Source organism: Perca flavescens, chromosome 4, assembly GCF_004354835.1.
Source record: "Perca flavescens isolate YP-PL-M2 chromosome 4, PFLA_1.0, whole genome shotgun sequence".
Classification (NCBI taxonomy): Eukaryota; Metazoa; Chordata; class Actinopteri; order Perciformes; family Percidae; genus Perca; species Perca flavescens.
In genome coordinates, this window is record NC_041334.1 from 10,033,176 (window position 1) to 10,055,562 (window position 22,387).

The following is a 22,387-nucleotide window of genomic DNA, read 5'->3' on the forward strand; positions in this document are numbered from 1 at the left end:
TTACAAAGCTCCCGCTGACGTCGGCCGACACGCGTCAGGTTGAGCTGTGGCGTTGAGCTGTGTGTCCGTCTCGTCCCTCCATTGACCCTCGTGCTCGCCGGCGCCGTCTGCGGTTCCGTTCGGCGAGTTGCCAACGTTGTCGTTGTCGAGCGGCTGTTGTTTTCTCTCCTTCTTCCTTCCAAATCCTCCTTTTTTATTCGTTCTTCTTTCTGACGGATAAAAAGCAAACATTAAAACCACACTGTAAAAATAAACTTTACAAGTAAAAGTCCTGCATTGAAAATGTTTGTACGTAGGAAAATGTACTTTAAGTATTAAAAGTAAAAGTACAATGCAGAAAAATACTCACATTTTAGAAACTGGAAATGAACCAAACTGTTCTGTTAACCAACTGTGTGTTATCAGCTAATCATTTCAGCTGGACCTGTAGGCCATTATATTGTTGGGTAATTAAGTTTAAAAAAAAAAAAAACATCGTGTTTTAGAAACTACATGCGTTTTGTGTGCAAAAATCTTAATGTGTAAAGTAACTAAAGCTGTCAGGTGAATGTAGTGGAGTAAAAAGTGCAATATTTCTCTCTGAAATGTAGCAGAGTAAAGGAAGAAAGTGGCATGAAAAGACTCAAGTAAAGTACAAGTACCTCAAATGTGTACTTAAGTACAGTACTTGAGTAAATGTACTTAGTTACATTCCACCACTGGTTAAAAGAGTGAATAGTACAAATGTTTTTGTTTCACTCTGCCGTTTATTTTGTTATGCTTTTGCCTGTTGCACATCTGTATTTGGTTACAGCTGCACTTTGTTGTATCATTTATAAAAAGTGCTCCTGCTGAATAAGCCCAGTGATGCTGCTCTCGCCCTTTTTTAACATAATTCCCAAATGGTTAAGCCTGACTGAGTGAGACACTTTGACCCAGCCATGTTTTATTAATAATTATAAAGCACTGTGGACATATTGCACACAGTGGACTTAAGCTGTACACTCAGAAAGGTGATTCTGTTTTTAGTCACTACATATCTGGAACAAACTCCCAGAAAACTGCAACTCTCAGTTCTTTTAAATCAAGGCTGAAGACTTTTCTGTTTTGATGCTGCCTTTCTTTAAATTAATTTTTTACACTGCACTGTAACTTTGTATTTAATATAGGGCTGGGCAATATAACGATATCAGATCTACATCAACATGAGGCTAGATATTGTCTTAGATTTTGGATATTGCATTATCATTTAAGTGTTGTCTTTTCCTGGTTTTAGAGGCTGCATTACAGTAAAGTGATGTAACTTTCTGAACTTACCAGACTGTTTTAGCTGTTCTATTATTTGCCTTTACCCACTTAGTCAATGTATCCACATTACTGGTGATTATTTATCAAAAATCTCATTGTGTTAAATGCCCACATTATGAAAATAATATTTATAATAAATTTCTGAATGTATCCTGCCTTCAGTCTCCGGGTAAGCTGGTAAAAATCGGCACAGCCGTCTACATCATCAGCCGAAACGTGAATATTCCCATCCACTACCCCCTCCCATCAAAGCATGTGTACAGTGTCTATGTCTCCACCCGCCAAGTACAAGCACCAGTTTAGGAGACACCATGTCGAAGCACCACGGAAAGTGTTCTGTTGTTGGCTGTAAAGTCGAGCACAAAACATTCCATCGTGTCCCAGCCGCAGAGGACACAAGAGCGGCATGGGTTGAATTCATTTTTGAAGGCAATGTCCCTGCTACAGTTGGCAAATACTCGCTAATGCACGCCCTCATACTCTGCTTCTGACTGGCTAGTAGTCCTTACCTAGGTACTGCGCATGTGCGACTCCAAACAAAGATGGGATAGAAGTGCGATGCCTCACTCTGTTGCTAAAACGGAGAGCTCAACACACAGGGTGAAAAGAGGAGCTGCAGCAATGTGCAGTACAACAAAAATATGGTGTTTTTTTAAAATTAAACCATGTAAACCTATTCTGGTATAACCTCTAAATACAATTATGAACCTGAAAAATGAGCATAATATGGGCACTTTAATATTTTTTGAAACCAATAGTCAACCCTACAATATCGCCGCAATATCAACCTCGATGTATTTGGTCAAAAATATCGAGATATTATTAGCTCTATTTTCGAGCTCTATTTTCACATCTGTCTTATTGTCTTTTATATTTTATATTTTTAGTTTTTAACCGCTCTTCAATGTTTTATGTAAAGCACTTTGAATAGCCTTGTTGCTGAAATGTGCTATAGAAATGAAGCTGCCTAAGTGACTTTGAATGTGGCATGGTTGTTGGTGCCAGACTTGCGGGTGTGAGTATTTCAGAAGCGATTCAGGCTGCCGTTGGTGTTGGTGTAGTGATGGTGTGGGGGGGATACTTTCTTGGCACACTTTGGGCCCTTTAGTAGGCTACCAATTGAGAATGGTTACATACTGAGATATTCCTTAAAGGAGCTAAGCTACTCTTAAAACACGTTGATAACCTGCCAGAACATCCTGTAATTGGTCCGAAAGTCCGAACCATCCCAAAAACGCTTTCAAACTAGAAACTAACCGAACCACGGTTCGGTTTGATCCAGACCGAGACCGAGGTTTGGCTATTTGTTCTAGACAATGGTCCAGGGGAGATTTTACCCCCTGTAATTTTGGTTTGGATCAAACTGAATAGTCTAAAAGTCCGGACCAAACGAGGTAGGTGTGAAAGGGCCCGCAGATAGTTGAAAAAATCAGAATCTATCCTTTACCAGAGAGTTAAAGGGCCTTTTCACACCTGAAAGTCCAAACCAAGGTCCGTACCAAGGTTCATGTTTTTTTTTTCTTTTTCCATTGTATGCATTTGATCTGCTCAGTTTTTGTTTTACACTGCAGTTAAGCAAGTGCACTAAAGAACTCTACATGACACAACTACATTCTGTCGTCTTCACATACGTGAGCTGCATCTCCCGATAGTTGTAATTGATTGGTTTGTAGACGGCCTTCCCCGTCCTCTCGTACCCTCACTCTGGTGTCGGAATTTTTTAGAGTTTTTTTCCAACTGACTTCTGCTACCGCGACACAGGAACTTTACTTGGGTTTTGAGGAGCTGCAGCATTTATTCAGACACAAACTGCACTGGAAATGTTTACCATTAAAAGATGATTCAAAAAAATCATGCCAACAATTAGGATTTCAATAGCTTAGTATTATTTGCACTAAAAAGGTATATAAAGTGTATAAAGACTTACGCCGCCCTACAAATTATTGTAGGCCCACTTCATTTTATACAGTATATGTAGTAGGGGGTCCCTGATCCGTCTCTCTTTCAGTTAAGGAGTCCTGGGCTTAAAAACACGTTGAAGACCCCTAACACGACATGGTAGGTGTATCTTTTTTTTTTTTTTTTTTTTTCGTGCAGAGTTTTATAGGGAGAATAAACCTTTATATTATGAAAACCCTGCAAACCGGAATGAAAAGCCATCCATTCAGTGAACGGGGTATCTCACACTGTGCTGTACTAGATCAGAGTCCATCTTTAAACCCCATAAAACTGTCTTGAATTGTGTCAAACAGAAACGTGTGTGTGTGTGTGTGTGTGTGTGTGTGTGTGTGTGTGTGTGTGTGTGTGTGTGTGTGTGTGTGTGTGTGTGTGTGTGTGTGTGTGTGTGTGTGTGTGTGTGTGTGTGTGTGTGTGTGTGTGTGTGCTTCAAGCACCAGAGGCTTTCAGACTTCCACTGTCTTCCACAAACAGCTGTTCTGCACCTTACCTTTCACTTCACAAGATGACGTGTCCGCCTGCACTACACGTGAAAAACAAAACGTAACGACGAGAATGAAAGACCGGCAAACGCTGGTGTCGGTTCCTCTGCGTGTTCGTATTTGATCAAAAATAGATTGTGGGAAAATGTGCAAAACTGCAGAGAAGCTAACGGTGGCTAAATAAATGTTGTTCAGGTGTTCGGTAGCCTCAGATGTTGATCCAGGATAATTACTGTGAAGTATTATGCAAACTGATGCGCAGAATCCTGCCAGTTGATGGTCTGTGCAGAGTCCAGATCTGACAGTGAAATATTCTCGGGGTATGTATCGCTGCTTTTCAAAGTGGAATTTTGGCCACAAAGTGTACAGAAAGGGTAAAAAATCTTGACAGAGATCGGGCGTGTTCTCTGCTGTAAACACACTAATAGATCATATTGTATGTCGCTTTTAAAAGCCAGAGGATTTTACTTTAGTAGGTTTGAACTCAACGAATAAATATCTTCATATTTCACAATTCATCATGACATATCAGGTTAAAACTTATCTGGATGTCTAATCTATCTGTCTCGTGTTATTAAAGCGGGGTTTAGCCCACATAGAAATGTGGTTTTGATGTTCAGCGATGGAGAAGAGGGCTTCAGTGTTTTTGGCTCTGGTTTAAACGTGGAACAATGTTTTGTAATATATAGCACTGAGATTGATTTAGAGGTTGGTCGGACATCAGAGAGTAAAAAACAAATGCAGGCAGGAAAGAAAGAAGGAATAAAAGAAGCCAACCTAAAACTTCACCTCTAACTCTTCAAATTAGAGTACAGAAATGACCTTTTTTGGTTCATCTGCCCTATATATATTTTTTAATATTTACAGTACCTTTTGCTTTGTCAACTGAGGCTACATCTACACTAGTACATTATAGTTTTTAAGTGGCGTTTTGAGACAAAAACCTTTCTAACATGCCTAAATCACATTCACGTATACAGGGCATGCGCGTGCACCAATGACGATGTGGAACTGTTACTGAAAGGCACACATGACTACAAGGTCAGACGTGCCTGTAATTTCTTCTCCATGTTGAAATAACTGCCGATAGTCAGTCCAGGATGTTGTAGCTTTTCTTTTTCTTTCTTTTTTTTCCCTAGGAAAGGGTCACGTGATAGATGGCGAGTAGATGACTAATCAGGGAAGGACACGTCATGACTTATAAGACCCAATCAAGTGGCGTCACCACCGTTGTTTCCAAAGGTCTCAGTTTGTATCCGTTCAGACTACAAAGCAACCCTGCAGCTTTCAAACCAAAACGGGGACACCAGTGTTTCCAAATGTAAAAGATATTCATTTTTAAACCCAAAACGTAGTAGTGTAAATTTAGCCGACTGTTTTCATGCTGTGCTGTTGTCTGTCTGAACTTGGCCTAATGAGATCTAACTGGTGACCACTAATGGATCCTGTTGTATTGACAGCTCTAAACTGCTTCAGCTATATTAGTTGTTAGTTTCAGCCGGTTAAAGCTTTCACTTTTTAAAACTTGTTAAAACAACAGGATGTCAAAACAGTTTGATTAAAAAAAAAAAGAAGAAAAAGAATAACTCAGTCCTCCTGTGTTCATTTAAAACGTGCTCACTCATTTAGAATCAATGGAGTTTGTGACTCATCAAGTTGCAAGAGAGTATTTAGAAATGTACAAACTCACTTCTTTCAATCTTTTGACATCTCCTATATCAACTATCAGCAGACAGCAGAGAATCAGCTTTTTTTTTTTTTTAAGATTCAAAGCTTCTATTGACACCCCCTGCCCCATAGTTTCAGCAGGGAGATATGTTTGACCAGCGAGTTCACTATGTTCCATCAGCACGCTTAGCTTTTTTAGTCTAATAAACAAACAAAATAAACTCATAGAATGTTAGGAAAGTAAATATGCTGGATCTACACGCAGTTTTTCCCCGCTGTTTCTCTCTCTGCCGTTGCTGGCCTCTTTGTGAGAGACTCTTTGCTCAGCGCAACTGGTTCTTCGAAGGCAGACCAAAGAAATAGCTAAATAAAATGACAAAAATTTCACTGATTACGATATATTCTTCCAACCCTAGCGCAGCATTCAAATGTTGATGTAAAATTTGAATGTCCACCTAATGAATGTGAGAGCCAGTGGGCCAGCAATTCAATGTGTTCCTAACGGTTGTGTGGAAGCCGCGTGTTATTGCTATTTAGTGTGTTTCAGTCTCGCTTCCTCAAGTCCACACATCTTTCTGGGATGGGAGAAAAAGTTGCTCTGGTGTATTGGCATTTCTTTCAACCAATCCCAATCGTCTTGGGCGGCGCTAGGCGCCGGACGGAACAACAGTGCCGCTGAAAAAGAGCCTCGGGAAGGAACCTGTTTTGGTGGAACGTGTACGTTCAAACGTTTTAGTTAGTTAGATAGTCTAGCTAGCTGGTCGCGCTGGCCGCGCTAGCCCTAGCCGCGCTAGCCCTAGCCGCGCTAGCCGCGTTAGCATCCTGTGGTGGCCGAGACAAAGATGTGCTAGGCGTTGTGGATCTCAGCTCTCCTTCATCTCCTGGTTGCAGCGATGACTCTGAGACCGTTCGTGCACGTTTAAGGTACCTAAACAACGACTGTTGCAACGTTGTCCTTTACTGGAAATGATTTTCACACTCTCAGATCACCGGGAGCTAGCCTAGCATACCGACAAGCTACATCATCATGTACATCCCGAACCTCACTGTCTGCTGAACTTGCGCAGAAACATAAAAATAGACATGACCAGTTTTTTTAAATTGTTTTTGAAAACTAAACATTTAGACAATTTTAGCACAAATTATGAGATTATTTGGCAATTTTTTATAATTCTTCACCAAATTATAATATATTAATTCATTAATGTTTTTTGAGGAAATGTTTTGGGTGGGCCTGACGGGCCTAGGCCCACCCACTTTTCAACAGGCCCACCCAAAACATTTCCTCAAAAAATAACGCCGTGCCTGACACAAACGATTACATTAAGAAAATACAGATTGTGCTTTCACTATGTCGTGCACTTTAGCTGACATCCGTCACTCTGAACTACTGGTTGCCTTTGGGCAGCTCCGCAGTAGAGCTGTGGTGTTGTAACTGCTCTGCTAAGAGGCACATCACTTGCCTGGAGTTCCCCGGTTTCCACCCGCAAACCTACCAGAAAAGTCTCAAACTGACATGTTAATTCCGAGCCAGCTGCTCACATGACATGGTAGCCGCTTGGGGCGGGGGGGGTGTAGCAGTGAAAACTTAATTCCACGCTGGAGGTCTGCCGCAGATTGCTTCTCACACGTCGCTTTGAATTCTATTTTGTTGTTTATCTCTTGCCTCAGAGGCCAAAATGATGAGGAGAGAGTTTGGTTGTGTGTGTTTACATCAGAGCGTCTCTTTTTTGCCCCTCAGTTATAGGAAGTGCCACGCCGTAATGCCCCGCCAGCCATCTGCCCTCCATTAGTAATGAGAGCCCATCTTCAGATTGGGTTTTTAAATCCCCTCCTGTCTCCTCTCCTCATCCTCTTCCTTAAACCAATCAGCTCCTCCTCTCCTTTTCCAAATCTTTCTCGATGCACTCCGCCCTTCCTTTCCTCCTCTGCCATCCCTTCCTTCCTGTAATCTGTCCTTCATTAGTGATGCTGTCACAATGGCTTTGTTTTTGGACACTGCGCTGATGATTGGGAATTAAGACAGGCTGTCCTGAAGTGACTCTATGTTCTCTATGTTCTGTGTCTGTACAGTTGCATTCAGCGCTGAACTGTAGGAGTTAGCAAACTTGTAAACATGAGCATGATCGTACATATGCTCCTTTTAGCACATGCATAGATACAGTATAGGCAGTTCATACTTATTGCGTAACTGACTATATATGGGTGTACAGCTGACTGTATATGGTTGTACAGCAGCATTGTGACCAAGTCATCTTTGCTCAAGTCCCAAGTAAGTCTCAAATAATTTGGTCCGAAGCTCAAGCAAGTCTCAAATTATTATTTTTTTCAAGTCAAATAACAGTTATGTAGTCTTGCATTGCCAGACCTTCCTCCACAGCGCTGCGGAGGAGGGTCTGGCTAGTCCACACAGCATTCCGGGATGGGAGAAAAACGTGCTCTGGTTTATTGGCATTTCTTTAAACCAATCGCAATCGTCTTGGGCGGCGCTAAGCGCAGAATGGAACCTCGGTCCCTCTGCAAAATAGTCTCGGGAAGGAACTTGTTTTGGTGGAACATGTGTACGTTCAAAAGTTGTTTTAGTCATGCAACAGAAAACTCAGATTGGACAGATAGTCTAGCTAGCTGTCTGGATTTACCCTGCAGAGATCTGAGGAGCAGTTAACCATAGTCCTCAGAAATCCACCGCAGTTTAAAATGCCAACACAAAGGAAGCGGAAGGTTGTGGACATCTGCACCAGAGCAATCCCGGATGTGGAACGTCGTGGAAAAATCCTAGCTTGAGCTTTCTGTCTGTCTTCCATCAGAGTGCAGTTTTTCCTTATCTTTCATATTTGCGTTTACTATTGTGGAACTGGCAAAGACCTGGTGGTTGTTTCACAGATAAAAGTGTTAGGGCATTTCACAGCCTTAAAGTGATGGTTCGGAGTAATTTCACCCTAGGGTCCTTTGCACCATGACCTCGAGCCAAACACCCCCCCAAAAGCTTTTTTCACCTGGGTCTAACATTGGGAGAGTTAGCGTAGAGTAGCGTTATCAGCTGAATAGCTTAGCGCAGGGGCTAATGGATCCGAAGTGTCTCTTAACATTACCCCACTAATAATGCCCGAAATGATACCAAACGTCTACACTAGTACAAATAGGTTATGCACTCATAAAACGATGGATTGGAAAGTTTGTAAGTACACCAGAAGTGTATGTAAATAACACTTGAATGCTGGCTTCTCGTCTCTGCTGCTGCTGAAAAAAATGTCATTGGAGGATATTATTAACTCCGCCAAGGAAGTTATGTTTTCAGTTTGGTTTCTTTGTCGGTTTGTCAGCAGGATGATGGAAAAACTACTGGCCCAATTTTCATGAAACTTAGTGAAAGGGTGTAGCGTGGGCCAAGTATGAACCCATTTAATGTTGGAACAGATTGGCCTTGGCGGAGGTCTGCGCTCTTTGAGTGCCCCTTCTAGTTATTGTAGTTTTTAAGATTCCTCCAAGATTGCAGGTATAAACAAAAAATAAAGGGCTGCTGGGTTAAAAGTTGTATAAATTGTTGGGGAAAGCACTACCTCATTGTTGACTGCAAATCTGGTGAAAGAAGCTGGATATGTCACAAATGTCTGGTTAGTTCAAAAATCCAGCATATCCTTCCCCCACAGATATGCTTGCTTTATGGAAATGTTTATTATTATTGCAACAATCCAATACTGTCTAGAATATTCTCCAGAATAACCTCAAAGGTACTGTATGCTCAAAGAATCTGCTGAAAACATAATATAACTCAAGTCCATCAAGCAACAACAGGTAGTCACATTCACCAGTGTTTTTCCCCTATGTTGATTTTGTAGTGGCGGCCCACCATGGCACCATTGGCTGCTGCTCACATTGCAATTTAACAAGTAGAACTATTCAGAGGTTAGTTTAACTTGTGTTGATCTAGTTTATTGTCAAAACGTTTACTTTCTTCCGAGTCGATAATTAAACGAACAGCTCCACCAAAAACGTCACCACGGTGGGTCCGTCTTGTTGTAGGTGTTAAGTGCCCTATAGTTCCTCAAAAAATACAGTTCAATCACAACTGAAAATATGCCTCATTGTGTGTGAATAGAGGTGAATAATATATATCTGTTTGTGTTGCAGCAAAGTGTCAGTTCCCTTTCATACATAAAACATTTGGTGGGGGGTTGTTCGGACAGACCTGCCCCCACTGCTAAAAAAATCCTAAAGGAAACCCTGCATTCACACATGAATGGAACATTACTTGGTAACACTAACACAATGTAGTGTTCCACTTTACAATTGGAAAGGTGAGACTGAACAGCAGCTCAACACAAAACTACGGAGCTCGTGCATTACAGCAACAGACACATTTTACCAGTATGCTAAATGTAACAATGTCATCGCGTTTAACCTCATGTAGGAAAATAAGGGCTCACAAAAACGTCCACTTCTACTTATTGGTAAAAATGAATTCAAACAAACAATAAATACACTGTGCATGTAACAGTGGGGAGGGTAATATAGAACTAGGACTCAGCCTATATAGTAGAGAGAGACTGGACATACTCTGGTTGGTAACTCAGTTCACATCAACACTACATGCTAATAACTCGGAATCGGCAGGTCAAACTTTTCTGAAATCGGAATCGGCCAAGACAATTGCAATCGGTGCATTTGTAGTCGTGACATAACAGCAATTCAGTCTGATGATCGGGCTAATTTCCTGCCACCTTGACTACTGTAGCTCCTGTAAGGTTATAGCTGGTCTTTACCGTCTGCATCTGGTCCAATTGGTCCAACATGCTGCTGCGCGGTCTCCTGCCAGCACAAGAAGAGAGAGCACATCACCCCTGTGCTGGCCTCTCCTCACTGGCCTCCTGTCCAGAGAGCTGATTTTAGGGTCTTATGCTTTGTTTTTAAGGCTCCGCAGCGGCTAGACATCCCGTATATCTCAGCTCCCTTAACCCTTTTAAGTCTCCCTCACATCTCTTAGGTTGTCTGAGGTGGTTGGCTATTAAACAGTCTGGGCTGAAAGTGGAAGCTGTTGCTGCTAGATTGTAAAGCCTCTCGTGCTGTGTAGTGGTTTACCTCCACTATCGACTCACAACGCATTCCTGCCTTGCGTTTGGTTCTTCTGCTGTTAGAGTGTTAAGTTATTGTTAAAAATTGGTGTTGGTGTCTATTTTCATATCAGTTGCATGATAACATGCCTCTCTACAAGTTCAAAGAGGCTCTCAAAAAAAACTTCACATTGTTAGAAAATGCATTGAAACAAGACTGTTTTGGGTGAGTTTTTGGCAATGACTGACACCATTTTTACAGAATAACATTTTTATTAGGGCTGTCAAAATTAACGCGTTACTTTTTGCGTTACTTTTTTAATATTTAACTCGTTAAAAAAAATTTACGAAATTAACGCAGCTGTGTTTGTTTACTTCATGTGGCGGCTGAGAAACGTAATACGTCTCCATAACAGCAGGCGGCGCTACTCTGTATTGTTGCCCAAGTAATGAAAACCGGCAGCTGATTGGACGAACGCGTCACATGGGTTTGTTTTCTCCGGATATTGAGAGCCAGACTGTCATGGCGGCCGTTCAGAATACGATCTCATATTGTACTAAAATAGTTCACTGAAACATGTTTCTGAAAACATTTTAAGCGAGAAATAGGCCGTGCAGTTGCTGAATCTGTCTTCATTTCAGATCGAAAAAGGTCAGTTTAGAAGATTTTCGTCAGATTTTGAGACTCTAGTCACCTCATTGCGCTCGCCATTTCCGGGTGAGTCCCGACTGCCCTGCCGCCGACTGAACTCTCGGCTCGTTGGAGATGAACTGAACTCTCGGCTCGTTGGAGATGAACTGCTCCTCGCCTGTAAAGTAGACGAGAGCAGGCGACAGCAGCCGGGGACGGTGACAAAAATCTGCTCTAAAGTCAGACAGTTTGTAGCCTTCAGCAGGACTAAGCCAAATTGTTGCTGCTGTTGTTCTGAAAGATATTAAACATTCTGAACTTAGCAGAACCTTTCCTTGTTTGTTTTTTTCTTCATATTTGCAAAGTTAAGTGATTTAGCATTTAAATATCCATTATTACAAGCTTCAGTCTCAATTTAAAAAAGCAATTAATCGCGATTTGTGCAATTAATTAGTTAATTTTTTTTAATTGATTGACAGCCCTAATTTTTATGCTTATGCTGACATATTGAATATAAAGTCCTAGTCAGCTAAGCTAGATAAAAGTAACAGAAAATAAATTTTTTTTCCCTCCGAAAAAGTTTGAATACTTGCTAAATTTTAGGTAAAGTTGTACTGCAGTGAAGTACAATTGTGGCCACTTCCCACCTCTGATGTGAGCATCCAAATACACACTGACCACACAAGTCCAATCAAACCTGTTGTTAAACCAACCAACAGAAGATCTTTACATGCAACAGCGCTCACCTTTTACACACACACACACACACACACACACACACAAACAAACGGAGACACAAACAAACGGAGACAGTGAACCAGATGGGATGTAGCTGGTATGTCATGAGAGTGAACCATCCCTCAGCCATCTTTACTGAATCAAGCACTGAACGTGGAAAAAAAACTGCCCTGCTCATCGCATAACAACCTAACCACAGGCAGGCTACACACACACACACACACACACACACACACACACACACACACACACACACACACACACACACACACACACACACACACACAAATTCCATATATATTGTCTGAAACCATAACACTAACCGTGCGACCACATCACAAGCTCTTCAGTGGATACACCCAGTTTTTGGAGGATTGTCCCGATGGTCAGCTTTTCTGTTAAACAATGAGACAGCAAACTCTTCTCTTATGTGTTGCCAGTATACTATTGATCTGAATAGGCCAACGGCAAACCTTAAGCATGTTTCAAATACTGCCGTTGAATTTCTCAGCTTTAAAACTGAATAGTAAATTCTAATTTGATTGGTTGGATTGGTTGTTTTTGTAATGAATGGAATTTCCTGAGAGTAAGGGAAAATTGCATGTGTTAGTGAAGATGAGAACAAGAAACTTTGAAGGAAGTAATGGGCCACTGAGATAACTCTTTAAAGAGTTAACACCTGTTTAGAAGAAGAAGGGTTGGAACCCCTGGAAAAACCAAACTCTGGCCGGGCCAATCACATTGTGTATAGAGTTGGTGGGCGGGCTTATGGCTGCCGCTGCTGGCGAACAGCGGTCTTTCGAATCGGCTTTGGCCGTGACTCTGGAAGACTTGGAGTTAAGCTTTTCTTTGAGAAAAGAACAAAGAACGGCACTGAAGTAATTCTTAAAAAAGGAAGATGTGTTCGGAGTTTTGCCGACCGGATACGGCAAAAGTTTAATCTATCAACTAGCTCCGCTACCTTCTTCGTTGCTCTGCCTGGTTGTAGCGCTATCCTATTGCCTGCAGAGGGAATTTGAAAGACAACCATTTATCCCGCCCCTCGGATTGAGCCCTGCCAATTTGTGATTTCCCTTAATGTGTCTCAGGCTTGTCAGGCTACCTAATGGTGTTTAACCATGCAGATACTGTACTTTGTGTCATGGTTTTAAGATATCGCCAACCAAAAGTAATGGAGGTAAATGCAACTTTTGTGTTGTGACTACTTCTGTGTTAGGAAGCGAGGAAAACTGTGCTGTGGATTATCTACATACACTATCCAGGACTTAGATCTTTGATATTATTGTCCACAGATAAACCGCGGAATCAGTAACATGGTCAAACACGTAAGACAACATGTTTTCATTTTCCTCAAGTGACTAGAGCCAGACAAGCTGATAAGTTTATTTAAAAAAAACAAAAAAAACTATTTAGGCACTATTTTCACAGGACTAATGTTACCCATGGACTAGTCCTACTAGTCCTGTGCGAATAGGGCTTTAGCTTATCGGCATTGATATCCTTTATTCCAAAAGAATCATTTTAACAATTGTGGTAGCAGATTAGAAAAAGTAATATGAGTTTAGTTTTGGAAGGCGATGACAAACAACCTGTTTTGTCATTTAGGTATGAGGTATGAAATAGATATAAAAGGTTCAATCATTTTTCAGTGCTTTGAGCAACACAAACACAATTCTGGTTATTTCACTTGTATGCTGTATGGCTGAATATCATCAGGGCTAATTGAGAAACATATATTTTCGTGATATGAATGAATCTTTAAATCAAGATAATATCTGACTGAGATGTGGTTACGCCTCAGAGGGCTAAAATTGACTAGACAAAGACGAAAAGCAAGAGGATCTTTCAAAAATGCTGGTATTATCCTCTTGAGCTTGTACTGATTTAGAGTTACACTCAGAGCCACATGTTGCGGTGGGCGGGGGATGTGCTGTACACCGGCATAACGGGCGATAAATCCACATGAAGATATAAGCGGCATGGAGCCTTGTGGTGCAAGCTCACACTGAGAACAGTAAAACCAACTGCGGGGTCAGACACAAATATGCGCCCTTACATATACACAAGCAAATGGAGCAAAGGAGGCGGAAAGATTACACAAACACCTTCAACATTTAGCTTTTGCAGCTCTGAATGCGGACTGGAATTATCTACAGTAGGTTGTACGCAACATTTGTCTTCAGATGCTCCACTCGGCCTGCTCCGTGTACAACAGTGGTGGTTGTACTGGGCAGCCAACAGTAGTATGTCCTCTGCAGTGTTTTCTCTATGTTTATAGCATAGTGGCGCTGCGCCACGGTAAAATTTCCAGTGCCACGGTATCAGAAATAGGGCAGACGCACAACAGGGTTTCCGCTATGTACACCACGCAATACCGTTCCTTCGGCTGTTTATGAAAAGTGATAAAGCCGTAGAGCCGTCTGCTCTAGAACATGAAATCCGCACTCACGCGGGTCCCGTGAAATTTGACAGCTATAGTTTATTGGAAAAATAGTGTTGAGCACACTGACTTTGATGAATTTACTGTTTATCAGACCCCAGATGAGACAAGAAGCTAATGTTAGCTAACGCTGCGGTGACGGCCCCTCTGCCTCTGACTCCCGTTGCAGGAGAACGCTGTATTCCTCCAACACGCTGTATTAACGTTACCGTTTTAAAACCGTTTTCCAGGTTAGCGGGGGTGCGTACCGCTCAAAGCCAACATGAAAAACGTAGCTAGTAATGTTCAGTCGAGCGTTTAGTTTTGTTGTTAAACTGTGTGTAAAATGAGCGGCTACATTAAATCACCCTACGGTACCCACTTATTTGCTGGATGGTTTCGAGGTAACTGTCGGCAGCTAACATTAGCAGATAAGCCCCGTACACTGACGTCCAATTCACGCCCCCCACCCCACCCCCACCACCGCTGAAAAACATTCTAGAGGAAACACTGCTCTGGATCTAAAACCTCCCTTTAATCCCAGAGATGGGAATATTTCATAAAGATAACATGCTGTGTATATAACACAAATATGGTCACGCGGGTGCCTGGACAGCTCAGTTGGTGGAGCGGGCGCCCGTGTATGGGTATTTGCGCCTCGGCGCACCAGCCGTGGGTTTGACTCCGGCCTGCGGCCCTTTGCTGTGTGCCGTTCCCCCCCCCTCTCTCTCCCCTTTCATGTCTTCAGCTGTTCTGTCAAATAAATGTCTAAAAATGCCCCCCCCCAAAAAGAAATCTAAAAAACAATCATGATCACACTGACAGGAATGTCAACATCCAGCGATGCAGATGTTTACCGACTCAGACGTTCTCTCATACGGTGTACCAATAGATACCAAAGGCTTGTGTAAACGTACCACAGCAGGTGCAGTAGGAGCACGTCTCTGTTATTACATTAAGAAGTACATTCAAACTCATTTAATTTAACGAGCAAGTCAAATAAGTCTTAATGAGGTCTTCTCAGGGATCACTGGGTAGCTTCAACAGATAACAGCTGGGGAAAGGGATGCCTGTGAGCGGTTAAACAATCACAGGAAGCAGACCGACGGGGCATCTTTGATACATTCAGTACTTCCAAACAGTGTATAAATGACCGCCCATGGAGCATACTGAATCTCTAAAATCTTTATGGTCTGATAAAAAGTGTATTAAAGTACATTGAAATGGACTGAATCCAGCCAAATTGAATCAGTCACACTAACACGATGAAATGAAAAATGAAAGATGTCTGGAATCCACCTAGAAACATACTTTTCTCATCTCTGCCCACAACTGGGAAAGGCAGAAGGGAAAAAAAAGAAAATCTCATTACTGGCTTTCGCTCAGGCCTGCCTCCAAAGCACATTAAGGACATTCAAGGCGTAAAAGTGAGAGAGAAAAGAGTTAGTGTGCAGCGATCTCCTTGTTCTCTAATGAATACCTGTTGTCCAGAGTTTTTAGTTCCCCCCGAGGCTCTCTGCACCGCTATGCACTAACTCGCATATGATACTTGGGAAAATGTACTTTAGCTCACTGTCTGTGTTGTGTTAGAGTACACTGTAAGCTCTACCCAGATCCATGTGTTGCAGGACGACAGGGCCACTGAGTTATGCACTGTACAGACTGCATATTGAAGTAGCAGTGCCCCAAACAGTCAAATGTTAAGTAAATTCTTTTCTGTCGGGCAGGATTTTATAAAAGCTTGTTCTTTGCAATGTAATCCAGTCCCTTTTTATTAAAACAATGCTTTTTTTCCCCCTCTGCCCTCAACAAATATGACATAGAAATATCAAGTTGTAAAATTTACATGCCTAATAGCTCCCAAAGCCTTCAAGCTGTATTTGCAATGGCATTTGCATAACCGGTATCAAAGCAAGTATTCCTCAAAAACGCTTCTTTGAAATGAGTCTCTAACAAGGTAATATTTGTTTGTAACCTACAAAACAATCTCACTACATTTTTGGGAATATGTACTGATGCTTATCGCAACTGTGTCCATGTTCGGACACCGTTTGCGGCTGTTGGACATAGCCGGACACATCCGGTCTGATGCCGTTCCCTGACTTTCGTGGTGCTTTTATCTGGCTGATCGCGCCCAAAGTGCAAATAGAAGTTATTTTTACACATTTAAGAATCTACGTGTAAATTGTTTATACATGGACATCTACGTGTCTAATTAGTATGCAAAAGTGACTTTGATAAGGGAAAGCTGTAAGAACACAGGTTGGTGGTATAACGTTTCATTCAAAGTGGAAAATAAGGAGCTTTTACTGCATCATTTGGAGTTGTTTAAGCATCCTGTTTTATTGTGAAGAACAGAAGTATGGTCCTGGATGTGTTGACAGTATTGATGTTAATTTGGGCAACTTGTAAATACGGTTAATACCCCTGAAAAACCAGAAGCGCCCAGTAAGTTTTTACAGCGGGGGAGATATGGGTGTCTGAGTATGGCCAAGGGTAGCACACAGCTAATTCATCGGTATCGGCTTCCTTTTGCCGGCTCAATTAACCTAAAGAAAATGGTTAAAATGATATTCCGTTACAAACTAGTAGTTTGACACCATTAAATTAACATTAATTAAACATTATCATTTATTTATATTTGTATTTAAACGAGTATTCTGATAGAACCTTAACCAAAAAGTGCCCGAGCATGGACACAGTTCCGTTGAATGTTACAATTACATGATAAAGACATCATGATTTGATCAGTTCTGACGGTAACATGAACTGATCATCTTCAGCTTTTTGTCACCTTAAAAGCTTAGCTAATGGGTACCGGTATTAAAAAGACAAAACATAGTAAAACAAATCGTAATGTTATTTTCACAATTTGGGAAATGAACCAACACAATCCAGACTTCAAAGTAAATACATCGGCCCACCATTTTGTCAACTTTATATAATCCTACCTGTAAAGATCTACTCTCATCTTTTGTTTGCAATGTACATAAGCCGTGTTTCCAGAAGTCCCCCCCCAAAAAAAAAAAAAAAAAAAAACCTGGTCAAACTCAAGCTCAATGTCTCAAAAAAGTTTTTTACGCTCGCTTGAGGTGATTTTTTTTCCTTTTGTAGAAAAAGAACAAAGTAGATATGGAAACGCCTTTAAGAATAAGTTCTGAGTAGCAAACATTTAACTCACAGGACTGAGGACTGATCAGCTGCTTCCCCTGTCAGCATCTTCCCAAATAGTCCCATTACGTGTCTTACGTGTCAGCACTGTGGCTCTGTCCGGAGCTTAGCCCCAACCATGACAATTATGATTGGTTGAAAGAAATGCCAATAAACCAGAGCACGTTTTTCTCCCATCCCGGAATGCTGTGTAGACTAGCAAGACCCTTTTGAAATAAAAGATTATGAATTATAATTCTGTTAATGATGGTGCTGCAGCCTCAGAATGGGATTAGTAGGCCTAAAACCTTTTAGCCCACAGTATTGCACATAAATGAAATAGATTATAGGTTCAATACCATTTCACCAGTAATATCATACTTATGATTAAATATGATATTAAAGGTCCCATGTCATGAACATTTCACTTTATGGTTTTTTAACATTAATATGCGTTCCCCCAGCCTGTATATGGTCCCCCAATGGCTAGAAAAAGGCGATGGGTGTAAACCGAGCCCTGGGTATCCTGCTCTGCCTTTGAGAAAATGAAAGCTCAGATGGACCGATCTGGAATCTTCTCCTTATGAGGTCATAAGGAGCAAGGTTACCTCCCCTTTCTCTGCTTTGCCCACCCAGAGAATTTGGCCCACCCATGAGAGAGAGAGAGAGACATCATGGCTTGCAAACAAGCAAAGTGGTAGTTGGTCAAGCCACACCCCCCCCACCCTCCACCTTGCCCCCCCCTCCTCCTCAATAGCTACTGCCACAGAAATGGCACATACTAAGGAAAGCTCATTGTGGGACTGGCTCTAGTGGCTGTAATTCTGCACCAAGGCTGAATTTTGGGAAAGAGACTTCAGATACAGTATTGGGGAACCACTAAGGCCTATATAAAAGAGACTTCAGATACAGTATTAGGGGACCACTAAGGTTTATATAAAAGAGACTTCAGATACAGTATTAGGGGACCACTAAGGTCTATATAAAAGAGACTTCAGATACAGTATTAGGAGACCACTAAGGTCTATATAAAAGCATCCAAAGAGCACCATGTCATGGGACCTTTAATACACTATATTGGAACTTACGCATTTATTCTAGTAGCAATTTTCTCCCACAAAATTTTCTCTCTCTTCTGCAGCAGCCGCTGTGTTGCTTTTTTAACGAAATGCATGTGTATGTGCGCATGAGTATTTCTGCCGACCAGTTTGTTTGTGGTTGTTATCATGGTGAAATGTAGTATCATGGCTCCATTCATGCTGCCTTTTTATTGTGGTGGTGCATGCTCTTAACTCTGAGTCAACCTACTCTGAGTTGATTGAACCAACTCAAATCAGCTGTTCTGGAACCGAAAACTCAGAGTTTCCCATCTCAGGGTAAATCAACTCAGAGTTCAGGGTTAGACTCAGAGTTTGTTAAACCTCCTTCTGGAAACGGCCCCCAGATGTTTTGTGGACCTGTTGAATATTTAGCTCCACATGTCTGAATTCACTGAGGGATAGTTTAGATAGTTTGCTTGCTGCCAGAAGTACCCACTTTGTCTGATGCACATATGTTCTCAGTGGTGGACTGCGTTCAAAGAAAAAAAATGGCCCTGGAAATTTAAGCCAGAATGGCTTACTTACAATAGTATACAACCTTTTTTTTAAGTTCAGATTTTATATACAGTGTACATACATTTTACATTAATCACATTCATCTGTAAAATACATCTCCGTTGTTGCCATCAGTAACTTCTAGGCTTTCTGTCGATGAACATTTGACTTTCTAACTAAACCACAAGCACCCCTGTGTGGTGTTGGCCAGGCAGACTAATGCAGGAATAGGCAGCACAGCATGCTTAAATACAGTCATGTTGGAATCATCCAAAGGCCTGCAGCTCAGCGAGAACAATTCCCACCATTCCTGTCTGTTTAGCAGTCAAAGAAATACATTTGTCTCTGTCCAGTATGATCCACAGACACATCATAGCGTGCAAACCACACCGGTAGGATTTTTAGGGAATTTCATCAAGATTTTTTTCATGCTCCAAAAATGTGTCCATTTTCAATTTGAACAAAAATAAGTCATATAAAAATATATAAAGTGTATGTTTAACAAAGTGCATCCCCACTGTTGTTGAGTACTGAAACCTAAACGACCGGTATCTACCAGACCGAATGACAACGCAGATCTCGGTGCCTCATTTTGGTTCCACTTAAATGCCTGCGATGCTCTCTGGTGCTCTGAAACAGAGTTAGAGGCAACAGAAACATCGCTGCACGTGATGCTAGTTAACACTACACTTGGCAGCAGGTAATGTTAGCCTACTGTTAGCTAGTAGCTTGTTAAACATGGTTAAAACGTGTGGCTGTATTTCACTGGAAGGTATTCCAACACTGAGACGTACAACAGTATGCAGCTAAAGACACAGGAGACTACCTGCACTTTGAGACACCGTGGACACTGCCGGAGAAACAACACAGACATGACTTAATGATGCGTTCAGTTGTACCTTTTAAGCTCATTGTGCATTCAACCTTGTAAAGTACCCTTCTGCCATCTAGGGGTTCTTCTTTTTGTCGTTTAACGACAGTTCAGGCACCGTTTAGGCACCGGCTCTGTTTTAACACCAGTATCGGAAAAAACCCCAAAAGATACCCAACCCTAATCTCCACAGCCAGCTGTTCAAATTACACAAATCTCTGACTGTATCTCTGGTCTTTATGTTGTGATCATATTTCTATAATGACTGATCAAGGCCCTCAGTTTCACTTTGAGCTGCCCACTGCCACAATGGCCATATACATGACATAAAGTAAATGACACAATAATAAAAAAATAAAGTAAATATTCTGTTGTTTTTTTTTTTAGCATAATCCTCATGAGCCTACTTTTTGTCCATTGAGTTCTGAAGTTACTCAGCCTGGTAAAGACATTTTGTCCTTTCAGCAGCTGACCGTACAGCTGGTTCTGAAGACAGTAACGCCATTACTGTTTAGAGTCAGTGTAGATCAAACAGATGGATGCTTCAGTATTTCAGGATAAGAGAATGGAAAAATGTCTTTGAAATCATGTCCATGATCCTCACACATAGACTGAAAGCCATGATTGATCAACCTCATCTTCAGTGTAGTTATCACATTTTGCCTTTATTTGAGCGTACAGAGTGGAGGGAAACATGGGGTAATGACAGTGGTGGAATGTAACTAAGTGCATTTACTTTTAAATAATGTACTTAAGTACAAATTTGAGGTACTTGTACTTCACTTGAGTCTTTTCATGCCACTTTCTACTTCTACTCTGCTACATTTCAGAGGGAAATATTTTGCTTTTTACTCCACTACATTAATCTGACAGCTTTAGCTACTAGTTACTTTACAAATTAAGATTTCTGCACACAAAACAAATGTAGTTTCTAAAATCAGATGTGTTATAATAAATTAAACTACCCAACAATACATAAGCCTAAAAATCAAGCTGAAATTATCAGACCATTAAACATTAAACTTAGTTGATTGACAGTATTGTTTGGATCGTTTCCAGTTTCTAAAATGTGAGGATTTTTCTGCTTTGAGTACTTTTAATACTTTAAGTTCATTTTCATGATGATGCATAGATACCTTTACTTAAAGGTGCTCTAAGTGATGTCATGCGTTTTTCAGGCTACAACATTTTTTGTCACATACAGCAAACATCGCCTCATCATCTGCTAGCTGCCTGTCCCCTGAACACACTGTAAAAAAAAAAACCGTGGTCTCTGTAGACAGCCCAGGCTCCACAAACGGCAACAAAAACAAACTGGCCATCCTGCACCACCAAACATAATAAAACAGCGTTCCAGCCAATAACAGACAAGAAGGATTTGGAGGTTGGGGTTTGGGGGTTAGTGCGCGGAAGCACGGAAGCGAGGGAGAGGGGACGGGATGAGGAGAAGGGAGGGGCGAGCTTGCCTCGTTTTGTTTGAAAATACTTCGAACGTCACCCAACATTGCTTAGAGCACCTTTAAGTAACATTTTCAATTCAGGACTTTTACTTGTAACAGAATATTTTTTACAGTGTGGTATTAGTGGTATTACTTAAGTTAAGGATCTGAATACTTCTTCCACCACTGGGTGATGATGTACAATAAGAGTCCGATTGGAACTCAACATCACGGTCACCGCAGTTCAAGATGCTTGCCTTGCTGTGCCACCAGGATGCCCCAAGCTATAATTGTGTTTGTGCCTTTACACCTAAATTAGCTCAATGTTTTCTTAAGAATGCCAGACCAGAAAATGAGTTCATATCCCCATATAAAATCTGTATAATATTACTGTGTCCCTCCACATGTAAACCTGTTAAAGTCACGCATGGTCTCTCTTCATCCGTAATGCTGCTCCAGAAAGTGTCGCTTGTTAACATCACAGACCGTAAAAATGGTTCTCGTGTTTCTAGCTGCGGAGGAAACTCTTGTAAACAAATTTTACTAAATGTATGCATGATGACAGAGATAACATACTGCAGATAGAACATCCCATGCAATGTAATATAATACAACTGTCCTGTAGTGAATTCTATGTTTATAAATCACACATGTTTAGGCATTTTTAAAACCATTGGAGAGTTTATACCACTCTATAGTCATTTTTGGGAGTGTACTTCTGTAGTGTTATTGTCTCAGGACGTATTCAAACTTGGCCCAGTTGCCTTGAACTGTGCACGAACACGATTGTCCCCCATCCCCCCTCCCCCGCTGACCTGCACTCACACTGCAATAAAACGTTCAGGGCCAGAGCACGCTTACATCATTACGATCCGATTTTATTGTTTGAAGAAAACAGGAAGTGAAGCGCTCTCGTACAGCACAATGGAGACCATCACTTACTTTGTGAGTTTGTGGCTTATTTGGAGTTGTTTGCAACGGGGGCGCAACGACATATGGCCCTCTTGCATGCCTAACATGTTTATTTCTTATGCAGCACACGTCGGTGGCTCAGTGGTTAGCACTTCTGCCTCACAGCAAGAAGGTTCTAGGTTTGAACC

At 41.4% G+C, this 22,387-nt stretch overlaps 1 protein-coding gene across 1 annotated transcript in view; it reads right to left on the reverse strand.

The window, feature by feature from the left end:
• Positions 1-22,387, reverse strand: part of rspo4 (R-spondin 4) — a 49,979-nt gene continuing 27,592 nt past the window's right edge. The window contains exon 5 of the mRNA XM_028574771.1: positions 1-209. Within this exon, the coding sequence (XP_028430572.1) occupies positions 1-209 (209 nt within the window). The remainder of the gene's footprint in view (positions 210-22,387) is intronic.